Raw genomic sequence first — 18,123 nt, forward strand, 5'->3', positions numbered from 1 at the left:
TTTTGTTCACCAAGATCTCTCTCCCTGCGGTGCAAGCCAGGGCTCGCACCCTGGCCAGGGCGATCGGGTTCATTCAGCACACTACCCTCTGCCTGGGGATGGAGAAATCCCTCTGTCAGCTTTCAGGCAGCTCATTTAATTCACTGAACAAATATTTATGAAGCATCTACAACAGGCCACGATTATTCCTTTCATGACCACAAAGAGCTTTTCTCTCAAAGAATCTGTAATTTAATGTGAGTTAAAGCAAATGCTCATTTCTTTTTTATTTCCTCCCAGCTCAAATGAGAATACAGGCAATGTCCCCTTGATAGCCCTTCAGGCCACCATAATTTCCCCCGAAAGTCCACTCAGCCCATTACGGGATGCTACTGTGGTCTTGCTTGTCTAAGCTGTACAACAGGATGCTGGTGTGGTTTTGGCTTAGCTGCCCCGGCTTTCTTGCTTTCTTGCAACTGGACACTAAGTGTCCAATGAACCTCTAACACTGTCTTGCTTTCCTGCCTCTAAATGGTCTCCTTCCTCCGCATCCAGCCCTACTGACCTCTTCATTTCTGCTTCTCCATGTCTGTCTCCAAGGCAAACACCCTTCACCCCAGCCCACACTTTTCCAGTCTTCTTCCATTCCAACCCCATTTCCATCTACACACCACAAGCCAGTGGCCGTGCTTCCCTGGTCCTTCTCCCTCTGGCTTTTCATCAGCCTGTGCTGGCCAAGGCCACATCACCTCAAGCTGTCTCACCATCTTGCCCTATGGGCTCCCCGGTCCCCCAGCCCTGCACGCAATCTTGTAGTCTGTCTTCTTCTCCTCTTCTGCTTCCACAGACTCTGCTTTCTACCCTCACGAGGAGTCTGGGTCCTTCAGCCCTGCCCACTTCTCCCAAACCACCATCCTCCTACAAGCCACAGTGGCCCCCTGCTCCCAGCATGAACCCTGTGCTCCCCATCTCCCTGGGCACACAGCTGGATCCAGTCTACTGGCTCTCCCTGCATTAGGAAGAGCGACAGGACTAGGTGGTCGGCCAGGAAGTGTGAATGGAGAGAAGGCGGGCTGCCCTGGGCCTTGCGGGAAAAGCATACACACACTCTGCCCTACAAACTCCTCTCACAGCCAGCTGGGTTGAGAGGCTCACAGGCTGAGATCAGGGGCAGATTTCCACTTGAAAAAAAAAAAAAAAGGCAGACAAAATGGCTGATACACTGATGGAATTTGTTGTGGGTTTTATCCTGTGCAGGACAACAGTACCCTAAGTGCTCACACTGGCTGAGAAGCAAGGGCCAAGGAGGTGTCATGAAGAATGAATTAAGGACAGGGGTGAGGGGTGCCGTGGGAACAGGTAAGGACAGGCAAGGAGAGGCGGCCTCCCGCACTCCTGGTCTCAGAGTACCAGAAAGTCTGGCAACTCTATTATCTTTTTTGGGGGCCGCCTGGGTGGCTCAGTGGGTTAAAGCCTCTGCCTTCGACTCAGGTCATGGTCCCAGGGTCCTGGGATCGAGCCCCACATCGGGCTCTCTGCTCCACGGAGAGCCTGCTTTCTCCTCTCTCTCTCTGCCTGCGTCTCTGCCTACTTGTGATCTCTGTCAAATAAATAAATAAATAGAAATCTTCAAAAAAAAAAACTTTTTTTTTAAATTTTCAAATTTTTAAAAAAGATTTATTTATTTATTAGAGAGAGAGAGAGAGAAATGCACAGGGTGAGAGGGAGGGAGAGGGGAAAAGAAACGCAAGCAGGCTCTGTGCTGAGCATGCAGCCCAATGCAGGGCTCGATCCCCTGATGCTAAGATCATGACCAAAAATGAAATCAAGAATCAGATGCTCAGGGCACCTGGGTGACTCAGTCAGTTAAGCAGCTGCCTTCAGCTCAAGTCATGAGCCCAGGGTCCTAGGCATCTAGGACCAGCTCCGCATCTGACTCCCTGCTTAGTGGGGCATCTCCTCCTCCCTCCCTCTTCCTCTGGGGCTCCTCCTGCTTCTGCTCTCACTCATGCTCTCTTGTTCAGATTTTAAAAAAAAGAAAGAAAGAAAAGAAAAAACAGAGAGGCTCAACAGACTGCACCACCCAGGTACCCCAAAAATAAAATCTTAAAAAAAAAAAGGGTCATGCAGCAGAATGGAATAGAAAACTAGCAAGAAATGCTGAGTGGGAGCCCGACGCCAGCAAACTCCAATTCAATACCTGCACAGAACACAGGAACAGCAGGGCAGACGAGGGAGAGGAGGTGGAATTAGTTTACAAGGAATGTTAAACGCAGAATGAGGATGCCCGCCCCACCACAAGTAAAACAAAAGCACTACGAGATCAAGAGCTAGGGAGTCCCGATGGAGGATGTCTCCCGGTCACAAGAGGTGGGTGGGGCAGAATCCACACAAACCCACCGGTCAGCAAGCTGGCCCTCCCTCACCATCCCCGAGGGACCAGCCCTCGGTGCACACTCGTCATGTGCTCATGGCAGATACCTGACCTCTCTAATGCCAGCATGTACGGTTAGGAAGGCACTCAACCACACTTACTCTGTCTTGCTAAAGTGCAGAGGTCGACCAGAAAGCATTCCTGAACTGTCCAAACCCAGTTCCCTGAAACACACTCACATCCTGAGGGCAGTTCACCCCCTAAAGAAAATGGGAAGCGGCATTGCCACGCAGGCATCACAGGGAGTTCTGCAGCCAAGACTCCGTGTAAGCCCAGGGAACCCGCTGGGCTAGAGAGGAAACCCTGTCAATATTAGCATATCAGAGTCCTGGAAGTACTAGCCCAAGAAAGGAAGAAACCTGACGCAGACAGCTGACCCTGGCTTATAGGTCCCACTGCTTCCATTTACTAGACGATACCGTGGATGACAGGGGCAGTGTGCTGGGTAACACTCATTCCGTTCATCAGCAGTCCTATCTGAGAGTCCTCTCGTGCACTCATCTCATTTTATACCCCCAAGAACGCTGGAGGGTGGCATTGTCACTAGCATCTGACACATCACACAACTGGGAGCAAAGCATGGCAAAACTGAGATTCAAACTTTGGTTTTCTAGTTGTGATCTCAGGGTCCTGGGGTAGAGCCCCACGCCGGGCTCCCTGCTCAGCAGGAAGCCTGCTTCTCCCTCTTCCTCTGCCCCTCCTCTCTACTCACGCTCTCTCTCTCTCAAATAAATAAAATCTTTAAAAAAATAAAAAATAAACTTTGGTTTTCTAACTACATGTTGTTTAAGCCCATCTTTTCTTTTTTGACAGAGATCACAAGTAGGCAGAGAGGTGGGGAGGGCAGGCTACCTGCTGAGCAGAGAGCCCGGTGCAGGACTCGATCCCAAGACCCTGACATCATGACCTGAGTCTAAAGCAGAGGCTTTAACCCACTGAGCCACCCTGGCACCCAAGCCCACCTCTTTTATCAACTATGAATTTCTGCCAGATTCTGGGCTAGATCTGAGGAGTCAAGATGAATAAGACATAGTTTAGGTTTCTAAGAAGACAACAATTTAGTTAGTCACGGGCATAAAAACAAATTAATACAATAAAAGGTTATCAGTGCTATCAAGGAAGTAGGGAATACAGGGAGATGAAGAGGGGGTCATGGCCTGCACATGCAGACACGCAATAAATACCAATCCAGTGAAATCCTTCAGTCAATACTTATTGAGCAACTACTGTGTGCCAGACAACACTCTAGGTACTGGGGATGCAGCAAGGAAGAAAATAGATAAAAGCCATGCCCCAGCATTCTGGAAGACAGAGATAGTCTCATACCAAAGGGCCTGGGCAGACTGATGGATGAAGAGGTAGATGGTTATGTCTAGGAAGCCAGGAAGGCCTTCTAGGCAAAGGAGCAACACAGGGAAAACCATGAGGGCATCCACCGGGCGGGGCTTTCTGGCCGATCTTCCGGGGTAGTTCCCTCTGACTAAAGTCCTGGAGGCAGGCAAGGGACAATGGGGACATACAATGCCAGTGAAAGGTTTTAAAGAAAGTTCACAACAAACACAATTAAGCACAAATACAATGAAGTTTTCATATATTGGGAAGATTTACTGGAATAAACTTATTGTGGTTGGGATCATTTATTTAATTTAATCCTACTCTCCACTAGAAAAAATTCTATAGACATCACATGTAAGAGGCCGGGTAGCCAAAGGGTAAGAGCCTGGGCTCTAAAATCCGGCTTTGGCACAGTGTGTGGCCTTGAAAAAAAAAAATCACGTCACCTCTCTGAGCCTTCAATTTTCATTAATACTATACACAAGGTGTGGGGTACTGGTGGGGCTCCACACATGACCATCTGTAGCCATCGAAGGCTGAACCCATCCCCAGACCTCTGAGGCTGCATTGAGGCAAAGATGCTCAGCCTTCCAGGCCATCTCTTGTCCTGATGAGCACCGCATACCAAACAGCAAAGACTGAGCCAATCCAAGATGGCAGGTCTTAGCTTCTTTAAAAAATAACCTTAACAGGGGCGCCTGGGTGGCTCGGTCAGTTAAGTGTCTGCCTCTTGGTTTCAGCTCAGGTCATGATCTCACGGTCATGGGATCGAGCCCCATGTCGGGCTTTGCCCTCAGCACAAGAGTCTGCCTGTCCTTCTCCCTCTGCTCCCCGCCCCCCACCCCCGCCTTGAGCACTCTCTCTCTAAAATAAATAAATAAAACTTTTTTTTTTTTAAACCACCTTAACAGTACATTAGTGCAAGGAGAGTTTGTGCCTGGTGGTTCTAACAACAATTTCAAAAAGTGAGCCGGAATTTTCCTTCAAGACAGGAGTTTTAGAAATTGATCACTTGCTGATGAGCTCACCACGCTCCAAGGTTTGTACTACTTTACGACAGCAATATGTCTAACATCTCCCCGAACTTGTAACCCTTCTTACGGGGCCTAAAGAAACAGCAACCGTGACTTTTAATCATACCACAAAGGCCGAGTCATAATATTCCTATCCCCACATAAGCCACGTGAAGACGACTGGCCTCCATCCACACGCTACCCACCCGCCCACGTTTTCAACTATTATACAACAAACTCCCTTCACATGCTCAGATCTTTTACCAAATCGCAGGAAACTAGACAAGAGTCATAACTGGCTCCCCCACAAAAGGGAAGGAAGGTCTTGTTTTCCTAAAATAGGATTAAAACACTCAACACCATCTGAAGACCCAACTGAATTTCTGTTATAAAAATGCAGCTTTGTCATCGCCCTGGGAAAGAGAAGAGGCAGCTTGCAGAATCTGCTCACCCCATCTCTGCACAGTCAACTGGGGTGCTGGGCGTAGCATGCCCCCTACTCCCTCCTCCCTCTCCCACCCCTTCCTCACCGCCACCTCCCCCCACCCCCCAACCCCACCACACACCACCACGTACCTCTTTGAAGCACCAGGCACATTTTGGATGGATTAACAGACATTCTTCACATGAGGTGGCACTTCCACTAGTGCATATGTTGAGACCTTTGAAGAAAGATAGAGAGGCACCAATGGGTTCCTGGCCATAAAGCTTACTGATGAGGCCTTTGAATGGGGTGGGAAGAGGAGTCACGTCTGTTCTCAGCAGGGAGTCTGGGCAAGGCTGAAGGGTACAGGCCTCTGGGCCAAGGGCAGGTTAAGGGACAGTGGCTGAGACGAAGCACAGGTGGTTTTTGAAGCATGCACACTGTGTTAGCAACTCCCATTTCTTCTCCTAGACCCACTTGGATTTCCAACCCCATAATACAGTAGGTCCTACCTCAGTGAAGGCCTCATCACACTTAGTCCACCCAAAATGACAAAAAGAAATGGTACAAAAAAAAAAAAAAAGAAAAGAAAGAAAGAAAGAGGGACACCTGGGTGGCCTCAGTCAGTTAAGTGTCTGCCTTCGGCTCAGGTCATGATCTCTGGGATCAAGTCCCTCATGGCGCTCTCTGCTCAGCAAGCAGTCTGCTTTTCCCTCTCACTGTAGCTTTGTGCCCTCTCTCTCTCAAATAAACAAATAAAATAAATTAAAAAAAAAAAAGACAGGAAGAAAAAGGAAGAACAGATTGATCACCTTCAGGCATAAGATAAGAAAATCCTAAGTCAGGTACTATCACATCAAATCCAAGTGCACCGAAAGAAGCCAGCAGAACCCTTAAAGAAGAAAGTACCCAAGGAATACAATGTTGGGTTAAGATAAAGAAAATTCCTTAATTCGATACACCTACCAGTATGTCAAATGGGAAAATCCAATCACCACCTCACTGGGTAATGAAAAGGCACTTCATCAAATCTAAAACCCATCCCTGATCAAATTAGAAACCAAGATCAGAAGGAAACTTCTCTATCATTGTAGAAGTTACTTATTTCAAACCAAGGCCTACCCCCTCTCTTCCATTAATCCGGGCACCCAGAGGCAGGCTGAATTGTGGTGGTGAAGTTCAACCCACTGCCCCCCTCCCCGACTCCCCAACCCACAACCAGTCCCATCCTTCCTCAACCTTGCCAGCGGCACGGGTAGCCTTGATGAAACATATCCTCCCTTCTCTTCCCTTCCTCAAAAAGGTCAACCACACATTTCTTTTGATCACGAGCAGAACATGTTGGTTTTTCTCTGAATGAAAATGACTCTATTCAGCCCTCTTAGCCCTATGGGACCCACTTGTTTCTCCTAGTCATGTCAGAAGGAGAGAGGCCCACTGAATCAATGGAAAAAAGAAATGGAGAGCCACCAGCCATACAAAGAAGGGCCCAATGTATAATGGGAAAGCAGAGCCAAAAAGATTAAAAGGGAGAATGGAAGATAAAATATAGTGAACTTCACTAAGTTCATAAAACAATTATTGTACCATAGAAACAATTATTGTGCCCAAAAGACAAATAAGCCAGTCAAGAAATGGGCAGAAGACAGGAACAGGCATTTCCCCAAAGAAGATATACAAATGGTCACCAGAAATGTGAAAAAATGCTCCGTATCACTTGTCATCATGGAAGTATAAATCAAAACCACAATGAGATACCACCTTATACCAGTTAGAATGGCTAAACTTAACAAGACAGGGAATAACAAATTTTGGCAAGGATGGGGAGAAGGGGGAACCCTCTGACACTGTTGGTGGGAATGCAAGCTGTTGCAGCCACTCCAGAAAAAAAGTATGGAGTTTCCTCGACAAGTTAAAAATAGAGCTACCCTACAACCCAGCAACTGCACTACTGGGTATTTACCCCAAAAGCACAGATGTAGTGAAAAGAAGGGGAAAATGCACCCCAATGTTCAAAGCAGCAATGGCCACAACATCCAAACTGTGGAAGAAGCCAAGAGGTCCACTGACAGGTGAATGGATAAAGATGTGGTTCATTATACAATGGAATATTACTCAGCCCTCAGAAAGGTTGGATACCCAACTTTTGCCTCAACATGGATAGAACTGGAGGGGATTATGCTAAGTGAAATAAGTCAATCAGAGAAAGACAATTATCATATGGTTTCACTCATATATGGAACATAAGGAATAGCGCAGAGGATCACAGCGGAAGGGAGGGAAAACTGAATGGGAAGAAATGAGGCGGAGACAAACCATGACATACTCGAGATTCTGGGAAACTGAGGGCTGTGGAAGGGGAGGGGGGTGAGGGGATGGGGTAACTGAGTGACGGGCATTAAGGAGGGCACATGATGGGAGGAGCACCGGGTGTTGCATGCAACTAATGAATCACTGAACACTACATCAGAAACTAATGATGTTGTTGTTGTATGTTGGCTAACTGAATTTAAATTAAAAAACAAAATTTAAAAAATATAGGGATTAAAAATTTTTTTAAAGATCTGGGGGAAAGGGGAGAACAGTTATTTCAAGACATCTTGAAGATGTAGCATTTCCCCAATTTGCTAATTTTAACTCCCTGCTTCTTCCCTGTCACTAGCAGTAAAAACAGAAATTAAGTGACAGGGAACCGTACTGTGTCATCCCGAGGAACACTAGAGAGAACAAATACCATTTGGGATAAGAATGGCCACCGGGATAGAAGGGAGGAGAAACTGGCAGGACCAGAGATGCTGGGAATAAAGGAGGGGTGGCTTCGGAGGCCCAGAGCAGGTAAATCAGATGCTTTCCCCTAGGCAGAGACCTCAATCCTGAACTCTGAGCCCCTGGTCCCAATCAGCCACCACACCCCCAGAGCTGGGGGACCCCAATCTCACCGCCAGGCCTAGACCTGGCCTTGGAACACATTTCTCAGGAGAAACATGCTGGGACTAACCACCATGCATAACCTCATTTCAGCAAGAAGAGCCCTTCCGGGGTCTAAACACTAACCAAGAAGGTCTCTGAATCCAACCCCCACTGGGAATTTGGGCCTGCCTGCCTCCTGCTCGCCCGACAAATTCCTTTCTCATTTTAATGTGAATCCACTCACTTGATGACTTTTTTTTTTTTTTTAAGAGTTTATTTATTTAGTTGACAGACAAGAGATCACAAGTAGGCAGAGAGGCAGGCAGAGAGAGAGGAGGAAGCAAGCTCCCACTGAACAGGGAGCCCGATGTGGGGCTCGATCCCAGGACCCTGGGATCATGACCTGAGCTGAAGGCAGAGGCTTTAACCCACTAAACCACCCAGGCACCCCTCACTTGATGACTTTTAAATAGGCACTTAAGCTTTTAAGGAGAAAAAAAAAAAAAAAAGTGTATGCAGAAAGAGTTTGAAAATGCCAGTTGTACTTTGGGGTCAAATCTCCTCACCTGTCAGAAACCCAAATGTAGGGTGAGGGGGGTCAAACTGCGGATGAAAGTGACTTTCCCCTGCTCTCCTTACAAGTACAAACCTGGACCCTTGTAGCAATCGTTTCCTTTGGCACATGAAGTCATTTCCATAAAATCATGGAACTGCAGACCCCCAGAAATAGAAATGCCTTAAAATGAGGTAGTCAAGTCAGCTCATCTTAGAGATGAAAATGAGAGTAACTTGAAACAAAGAAGCTCAGTCTCAAAGAAAAGAAGTCAGAAGGGATGCTGCCTAGCGAGTGCCCATATGGGGGAGGCCTGGCAATCCAGAAACCATCCCAGACTCAGGGACACATAACCACTGAATTCCAGGTTCTGGCAAGGAGCTGTAACAGGCCCTCAATCAGGGAAGAATTTGAAGTCAGGTGTCTCATTTATGTCTCTGCTTCAACCCCTAGAAATTCACAAAGACCACTTTCTAATAACCAGGGCCTCATCAGTGAGATTTAGGAATTTGGATCATGGGTCTTGAGCTCAGGACAATAAGGGCTCCTCCGTTCTGACCCAGACAGAAGGGGCTCTGGTCTTCTCTGCCAGCCTAAAAGATCTCGGACGTAATACTGATGTGGCTCAAAGGATATGACAGACATCTGCTATGAAAACATACTGAACGACTGTAAAATATTTATTGTCCTGCTTTACTAACTGCTTCTATTAGCATCGCATATTCACAGGCAACCGTAAAGTCATTTTACTGCACCCAAAATGATTCCTCTAGAATGAGGTTGCTACTGGGACACATCCAAATTCAAGAAAGCCTGCACTAAGCACATACTAAATGCTAAGCTCTGGACTAGGGGACGCTAGCAAAATATGGAGACGGAGATGGCTGGGCCAAGCCTTGCTCCCGGGGAGCTCAGGGTGCCAGGCAGCAGGTAGCGGACAGGCACTCCCAGAACCCAGAGCTTAGGCGGGCGCTGATGGACGCCACAGTGCCGGACTTCCTCCCTTTGGCATCACTCCTCTCTCCACCTAATAATATTGCAGAGTTTGGATTTGGCTGGATGAGTCACTTGGCACCGACATCATTTTGAAAGGGCGGAAGCAATGAATAAAAACAGCTAGAGTTCACAAATGTCAAAGTGTCGTGTCTAGGTCACGGAAATAGGCGCTGATGGACCAGACGGTGGCCACATCTTTTCTTGGTTTGCACTGCGACTATTTCCAGCCCCACTGCATCGGCCTGCAGCCCTTAATATCTCTGAAGCCAGGGTTTACTGCAAACCATAATCTAAAAATATGTTTTCCTTCCGAAACTCATTGACTCACTGCTCTCTGTCATCAATCATATCCAGGCAGCTAGCATGTCCGGTTGTTCATTCCTTCAAGATGTATGAAATGTTTCTCCTAATCCAGCCCTTCCTGCTTGCCCCCTCCTGCCCTACAGTGCCCAAGCCAGCCCTCTGCACTTGATCTAGAGTCCTGCAGGGGCCTCCTGCCAGCATCCCTCCGGACAGCTTCTCCCCATTTCCGTCCACCCTACATGTCCAAGGTCAGACAACACTTACTAAAGCACACATCCAGCAGGTGGAACTTCCTGATCTGAGACATTCAGAGGGAGAACAGAAACTAGTACTCAGCTGGAAGGACCCGGTACTGGCAGGGGGAGAAGAGACAAGATGCTACTCAGCTGGGACAGTGGGAAAAGCATCATGAGGATATAGGGTGTATACTACTGCCACAAAACACACAAACAATAACAGATCATGATATTTAGAACAGTTTGTATCTGTGTCACCATCATGATTCAGGTGGGAAGTGGGCTTCCTGTGGTCCTAAATTACATTTTAGTCACTGTTGTCAAGACAACAGAAAATAAAAACATTTCATTATTGTTTGGTTTTGATTTTTAAAAAAATGACAAGCCCCTGGAGTGCCTCTCCCCATACCCTTAACCACCCTCCACACACATTCGCACACGGGAGACAAAATGTTTCTGGTTCAGAACCTAGCAACTGAACAGTCATTGACCCAAACATGTTACCATAAACTATAAATATGCCCTGGGAAGCCCTGATCTCAGTTCCCATCTTAGACTGCCTTTCTGAAAGTCACACAGCTGCAGAACATCCAACTTGATAGACAGGACTTGTATTTTTAAAACCCCAATTCATTGGTTAAGGGACTTGTCCCAGGTCTGACAGCGGAGCATTGTGAAGGGCCAGCGGCCCTCCCACATGACCTTGTACCTACTCCAGGACTGGGGCCCGAGGCACATAATCTGCACCCTCAACTCAGTATGGTTTAAAGATCTGCCATCTGCATGGATGCATTTGAAAGGGGAAAAAAAAGGTTTCTTCTCCCGCCCCCTTATAATGATAAAATTCCAAGTCAAAAAAAAAAAAAAAAAAAAACCCAATTCATATGATTGCATATAAGATGCAGCTTTAAAAAAGAATGTGTGTGCTCCCTAGATACTGACAGGAAGCTCACCTTGACATATCACTAAGTTAAAAATAAAAGATAAGACATACAACAGTTGGACAGTGCTATCTTTCAATAAACATAAGGGGAGAGACATTTGTAACACACACAGAGAAAACACTTTGGATACATTAAGAAACCTAACAGGGACAGTCTGTGCCAGGAAGGGGTCAGGACAACATGCTAGACTGATGGGCAATAAGAACGGAAAACAGATTTCTCACTATATAGCTGTTACACCATAAAAATATCATGTGACTGTATTATCTGTTCAAAAATAATTTTTAAAAAGGCAACTGGTTACCTCTATGGCCTCCTCCGAAAACCCATAATTCCAGTCTAATTATGAGGAAAAACATCAGACAAATCCCAACAGAGGAACAATTTACAAAACGTATCCTCGAAATTGTCAAGGTCATCTAAAACGGGTACAGACGGAGAAACTGTCAAAGCCAAGAGGAGCCTAAGGAGACATGGCAACTCAGTTTTGGTGGCATCCAGAATGGACCTAGAACAGGAGAAACACCAGGTAAAAGAAAGAAATCTGCATAAAGTATGACCTCTAGGGGCGCCTGGCTGGCTCAGTCAGCAGAGTACAGGACTCTTGATCTCAGGGTCACGAGTTCAAGTTCCATGATGGGCATAGAACCTACTTCCAAAAAAATAAATAAATAAAAATAAATAAAATAAAGTATGAACTTTAGTTTATAATAATGTTATCAGTGTGATTCATTAATTGAAAAAAATGTACCATACTAAGAGAAGACGTTAATAAATAGGCTAAACTGGGTGTGGGGTATATAGTAACTCTCTGTACTACCCTCTTTATTTTTCTATAAATCTAAAACTCCTTTACATTTTTAGAAAGTTGAGGGGTTTTCTAAATATACTGAAACCATAAGGTAGGGGGATAGGGGCAGGGGGTCCCTTGCAGTTGTACCAGGAACCTAAAGGTAAATGACACCTGAGCAATTTGCCACCCAGCAGGTTGACGGGGACCCCCTCCCCTCTCCGCCAGCCTTTAGTCTCACAGAATGTGCTATGGGAGCAAGGGAAGGAGAAGCCAATTCCACCTACCTAAAGGATGCTGAGAAGGCTTCACAGAGGAGGGACATTTGGGCTGCAATTAGGGGGCGAGGAGAGGCTACCCTGGGCAGAAAAGATCCAAGCACTGGTTCAGCCACTTCCTGCCTCCATGACCTCTGGCACATCACTTATCCTTTCCAGGCCTCAGACGGGGCGGTCCATGGCCTCTATCACCTCCTCCAGCTCTAGACACCTGACACATTCAAACGTGTCCTTTCCCTCCCAGAATGTCTCCTATTAGTACACTGCATGCACAGTCCCTGACCTCCAGACTGCTTATAGAAGGCAGCAAAGAGCAGAGGACAGAACAAGCCCCACCCGCCCTCCCCAAGACTCAAGTTCATCCAAGCATTGAACCGTGCGCCTCGGGCACCATCCTAAGCAGGGAGGACACAATGATAAAGAAAGTCAACAGCTCCCAGCTCTCACAGTGCTTAGGTTCTGGTCAGAGAAGAATCCTCCTTGTGTGCGCAGGAAGCGACGGACAGTACACAAGAGGACAGTACACAAGATCGGAGAGTACCAGAGAGGATGAGGTCTGCAGAGAAAAATCCCTAAAGAAAAGAGGCTGGAGGAATGTGGGGCAGGAGGTTGAGTTGGGAGTGGCCAGGGACACCTCAGCTGAGAGACCACCAAGAAAGGGCTGCAGGATGGAGGCAGCTGGCTCTGCAGCTACGGGGAGGAAGGGGTGTATCCCAGGCCCCAGAAGGAGCCTGCTGCGCTGCAAGGAACAGAGAGAGCTGAGGGCACCAGCAGAAATGGCCAGAAACATAAAATCAGGGAAGTCAGAGTGCATGCAGAGGCCTGGCTGGACACTGTCAGGACTCCTGGAAGCCACTGGAGGGTTTTAAGCAGAGCAACAGGATCTGACTTGAGTTTTAACAGAATCACTCTGAGTGAGAGCTACAAACAGGAAAAGGGGACAAGTGCAGGAGCAGGCCCCATGGGGGGGGGGGGGACTTGGGTGGTGGTAGGAAAGGAGGGCAGGGGCGGGGGGGGGGGGAATCCAGTAAGGACTTCGTGCCACACACACCTCCCCACCTCGCCACCACATAGGGGATGCGTCAAGGCCTGCCTTGGAGCAGGCTTTTCACCAGGGGGCCCAGGAATCAAACCCTGCATTCAACAGAAGCAAGAGGCAGCCTCACAAACAGTGGGTGCTTATAAATAAAGTATTCCTTTATATCTATAAAGCCCACTAATCCCATTGCCACGGGAAAGAAAGCAAACAAACTATAGCAGTAGGCTTTCTGAAGCCTTCCCCCTGCCCCAGGCAACAGAAAACACCTGGGAAAAGAGAAAAAAGAGACCCACCGCCCTACGAACCCAGCTGCACGCTGCCGCAGGAAAGCGACGCCATTACTGAAGCGGTGCGTAACTGTGCTGGGTTACTGACATGGTTCAAACTTTTCAGAACAGTTCCAGGAGCCAGCTGAAGAAGCGAAACCAGTAACCAGGGCAGGCGGGCACAGAAAGCCTTCTGCCAACTACTTAGATATTGTAATTCTCCGTTGCCTCAGTAGCGCAATAAGCACGGAGAACAAGCAGAAGGAGAATACTAATTAGACCTAATTAGACCCTGCCCTCTTCTGCCTCAATCCCCTTTATAAACCACCCCCCTCATTCAAGAATGGTGGGGGCTAAAACGCAAATACCTGAGGTAAAGAGCAATCCCCAAACCAAAGGCCACTGTCTGGACCCTGCTGCCCTGTTATTTCTAAACCCAGGCTGGGTCACCTGGAGAGAGGTACAAAGCCAAGGCCCAATTCCAGCGGCCCCCTCACAGGCCCTGGAACCTGTGGTGCAGGGGAGAGTGCTGCCAACAGGAGCCCACAGAACAGAATAAAGGGCTCTCTCTTAAGATTCAGAGCATTCTAATTTGCAGGGCATTTCCTAAAAGAACATTTGATTTTTTTTTTTTCATGAACGATGACAGCAAACATGACTCCAGTTCCAGCAGCAAGATCAATGCTACCCACCCCCCCTTCCTTCTGGAAGGGCAAAGACCCAAAGAAACTCTTCCCTGGTTCTGTGGGAAGGTTTCTGTGTCCAAAGGTCCTGTCTGGAGGCTCTGGGCCACGGGATGAGAAGAGCAGGAGATAACGCTGGGACCAGGGCAGAGGGTGGTTGTCAGCCTGCCGGGGACTTGTTTGAAATGAGCCCTCTTAAATTAAAAGTCTGCTTTCTCCTAGATTAGGCACAGGGATGGAAGTGTGGTGAAAGCAACAGATGGACAGCATGGCCCCTGGTCTCAGGACACCTGGCCATGGCTAGGCATGGCCCTGCAAGTCTCTTCCTCCTCCTTCTTTTTTTCTTTTTTAAAGATTTTATTTATTTATTTGACAGACAGAGATCACAAGTAGGCAGAGAGGCAGGCAGAGAGAGAGAGAGAGGGAAGCAGGCTCCCCTAGGAGCAGAGAGCCCGATGTGGGGCTCGATCCCAGGACCCTGGGATCATGACCTGAGCCAAGCCAAAGGCGGAGGCTTTAACCCACTGAGCCACCCAGGCGCCCCTAGTTCTCCTCCTTCTTTCACTGGACAATGAAGTTTTTTCTTTCCAGTCATGTTCCTAGTAGCAAGACAGAAACATGCTCTGGGGATAAAAGTACCTGAGGTGCTTCGAGAGGGAGAGAAGTGAAGGGAAGGAAGAGGAAAGGAAAACTGTGTTTGAACTCTGTTAGAAGCAACACTGGGCCACTAGGAGAAATTATCACACAGATGTGAGTCAGCCCCAATCTAACCTTGAGAAGCTCCAGGGCTAAGAGGGAGAGGACACGTCTGGAAGCCAGCGATGGGCTTGCTGTACCTTAGCTCTGCTGGCCCGCAGAGGGCTGGCTGAGCTCTCACAGGGCAACAGCAGAAGAAAAGCGGGCTCTGAAAGAGTTGGAGAGAAACCATGATGGCTCCACACTTTTCTCCCAGCCTAGGCTGTGTCCTGTGGGACAAAGGGGCCCAGACTGAGAAGCTTTGAGATCACGGACAAGGAGAGTGGGCAAGTCACTTCACCCTTTGGGGCCTGCAGAAAGAATGGAGATGGTCGTGAAGATGCACGTGAACTGTGAAAAACAGAAACCACAACACAAATGCAAAGCAATATGAAAAGAATTCTTCACAACTGGAAGCATTTGAGTTTTTATTAGAATCAGAGAATGTCAAGCTGTAGGGAAACTCAGAAATCCTCTCCTTTAGCAAATTCCAAACTCTGGGACTTCATGGAACATGAAGAACAGAACAGAAGAAAACAAACAGAAACAGAGGCAGGGATGGCCTCTTTATACAGGATGGCCAGATTTTTTTATTTTTCCAAAAAGAAAAAATACCTCTAACATCACTATACATCATTAAAAGAAGTTTTCCCACCAAAAATAAAAAAGACATAATTTCAAATTGAAGGACAGTCCTTGCGAGGCAGGGAACCACTGTCAAAGATAAACTCCTGGGTTTGACACCAGCTTCATCTTTCTCTTTGCATTTCCCTGAGGACGCAGGAAAACATCAATGCGCGCTGGCTGCCAGATGGGTTTTTGGAAACCACTGATCTGCTCCAAGCTCCAGAGTGATTATTTTCCCATTAAAGAAATCTTGCTAGAGTATTAAGTCTGAATTCGAGCGTAAAGGAAGTTTTTGTGTGCCCAGAACCGTCCTTCTCTCAGGGGTAAACCTTCAACTGCCTTCCTAAATGAGGGGCCAAGGGGGAGCAGTCCCCTCTCGCTTGGCAGCCAGGCACAAGAGCAATCAAGTATCTTGGGTGTGCAAGGCCACGGAGCAACGAAGCACCCCAGCACACAATTATTTCCTCCGGGAAAGGGGAAAGATCGGAACTTCCTGCTTTTTTTGGAGGTCTTAGGGGTAGCTTATCTGCCTGGCAGCCAGGCGCAAAACAGAGCATCCTCCCTCTGGGGCCTCCCAACTCGGAAAACTTAACAGCAGGTAACTGGGGGTCCTCACGCAGCTGCCAACCCTTGGCAGAGTCGCACCAAAGCAATCGCACACCTCCTAACCCTCCCGCCCAGAACGCCCCAGAGTTAGGGGAATGTTGGGGGGGGGGGCGGGCGAGGGACGAGTGCGTGTAAATCCCCGGATAAAGCCAAACAGAAGCAATCAGATCGGGAAGTCCAGGTGGAGCTGTAACTTGGGACGCCGGTCTCCCCCGGGATTTGCGGTGGCTTGGGGGAGGAAACGAGGGGATTACAACTTTAAAGGCAGGCGGTCCGCCTGGGTGCAGTGAAACCCTAGGGCATGCTAAGGCACCCTGAGCACCCGCAGTTCCAAGAGACGACCCTGTCCCGAGTAGACGCGGCTCGAGCCAGGACTCCAGGTCTCTCGCCCCGCCCTGCTGCCCTTCGCCTCTCTGAGCACCGGGGCACCCGCGGCATCTGTCGGCGCCTCCCCGCAGCCCGCCCGCCCCCGGCCGGCCACAAGGGCCGCTTTGTGCCTGGGACTGCGGCGCTCCGGCCCCCGCGCAGGGTTGGCGGCCGCCCTCCCCGGACACTGGGCGCGGGCGCACGCGGGCCGGTCAGCAGCCGGGCAAGGCTGTTTACACAGGAAGGGAAGGCTCCTCCTCGGCCCGGGACTGACCCGAGGCGGACGACAGCGCGTCGGGGCTGCTGCAGGCTGCGCGCGGGGTGGCGCACGCACTTCGCAAGCCCCCCGCCGGGTCGCACCCCGCGACCGGCTCACATGGGGTGCCCAGAAGACGCTCTCCCCTTCCGACAGCGCACCCCGCCCGGCCTTCCACGCTGTCTGCGGGCGGCTGCTCGCCGGACAAAGTTTCTCTGCGCCGCGGGGGCCCGGCTTACCTGGGAGGCTGGGCACGAGCGCGCAGAGCCCGAGCAGGCAGGCGTACAGGGGCGCGGGGGCCCGCGGCATGGTGGGGGCGCCCGGCCTCAGCGGCGGCGCGGGCGGCGGGCTCCGCGGGGGCCCAGGGCCGGGGCCGGAGAGCTGGGGCCGAGGGTCGGGGGCCGCAGCCGCATGCCCGGCTCACAGCGCCCGCGGCCGGGCGGGAGAAGCTGGCGGCTGCGCTGACCCGCGCGCTGCCGCCACCATCCCTCCCGCAGCGCTCGCAGCCGAGTCCCAGGGCTGTCCGGGATCGGGGTGGGGGGCGGGGAGGTCGCGGCTCGGGACGGCCCGGCGGGCGGCTCTAGGCCCGGGAGGGGCGGGCTCCGCGAAGGGACCGCGACTTGGGCTCCGGGACGCTCAGCCACACTCTGCCCTCCGCCTCCGCCCCTTCCCTTCCTCCCTCCCGCCCGCCAGGATCCACTTTCCACCCTCTTCTCTCCTCCCCTTCTCCCTCCTTCCAAGCCCCCGCCTGGCTGCCACACGGTCAGTTTACAGCCGGGCGGGGCGGGGCGGGGCGGGGCGAGCTCCGGGCTGGGCCAGCTCCGCCCCTCGCTGGGACCCGCCCGGGACGCGGAGCCCGGGGCTCCCAGGTGGAAGTCCCTCCCCGAGCGCTGGCGGGGGGGCGAAGGCGCTTGGGAGGGTTTCGCTGTGCTTTCTTAGCAGCCGGGCGCCACGGGGAGGGAGCGGAGGACGGCCCCCATTACTCTGGGTTGCTAAACTTCGGGAGGGAGAGCAGGACGGCGAGACCCCGCCGTGGCCGTCTGGTTTCTCCCTAAGTCGCGTTGCCGGCCGCGCGCTCGCGGGAGGAGCGACCGAGGCGCCCGCGGGTGTAATACGAGGAGATGCGCTCGATCGGGAGGGGAGGACACGTGGGGCGTGGAGGCCCTGGCAATGTCCGCTTTTCCCTCAACAGCGCTTTTCCCTTTCCGAGGATTCGAGACTGGACGACGTGCCGCTCTCCTTCCCTTTCCTTATCTCGATACGCTGGCGGTTTTCGTGGAGCTAAACTGATAAACAGACGCTCGGGCTAGCTTATCCCTTACATCTAAGCAAGTTCTGAAATGGCCACCG

The 18,123-nt window shown here is 50.1% G+C and overlaps 1 protein-coding gene across 1 annotated transcript in view; it reads right to left on the reverse strand.

Annotated features, from left to right (window-relative positions):
* ITGB5 (integrin subunit beta 5) overlaps positions 1-17,441 on the reverse strand; it is a 112,856-nt gene extending 95,415 nt beyond the window's left edge. The window contains exons 1-2 of the mRNA XM_032335703.1: positions 17,013-17,441; positions 5,338-5,423 (exon numbers count right to left, since the gene is read on the reverse strand). Of these exons, the coding sequence (XP_032191594.1) occupies positions 5,338-5,423; positions 17,013-17,082 (156 nt within the window). The 5' untranslated portion in view covers positions 17,083-17,441. The remainder of the gene's footprint in view (positions 1-5,337; positions 5,424-17,012) is intronic.
* Between the last annotated feature and the right edge of the window lie 682 nt (positions 17,442-18,123).

Source organism: Mustela erminea, chromosome 1 (genome assembly GCF_009829155.1).
Source record: "Mustela erminea isolate mMusErm1 chromosome 1, mMusErm1.Pri, whole genome shotgun sequence".
In the NCBI taxonomy this organism is placed as follows: Eukaryota; Metazoa; Chordata; class Mammalia; order Carnivora; family Mustelidae; genus Mustela; species Mustela erminea.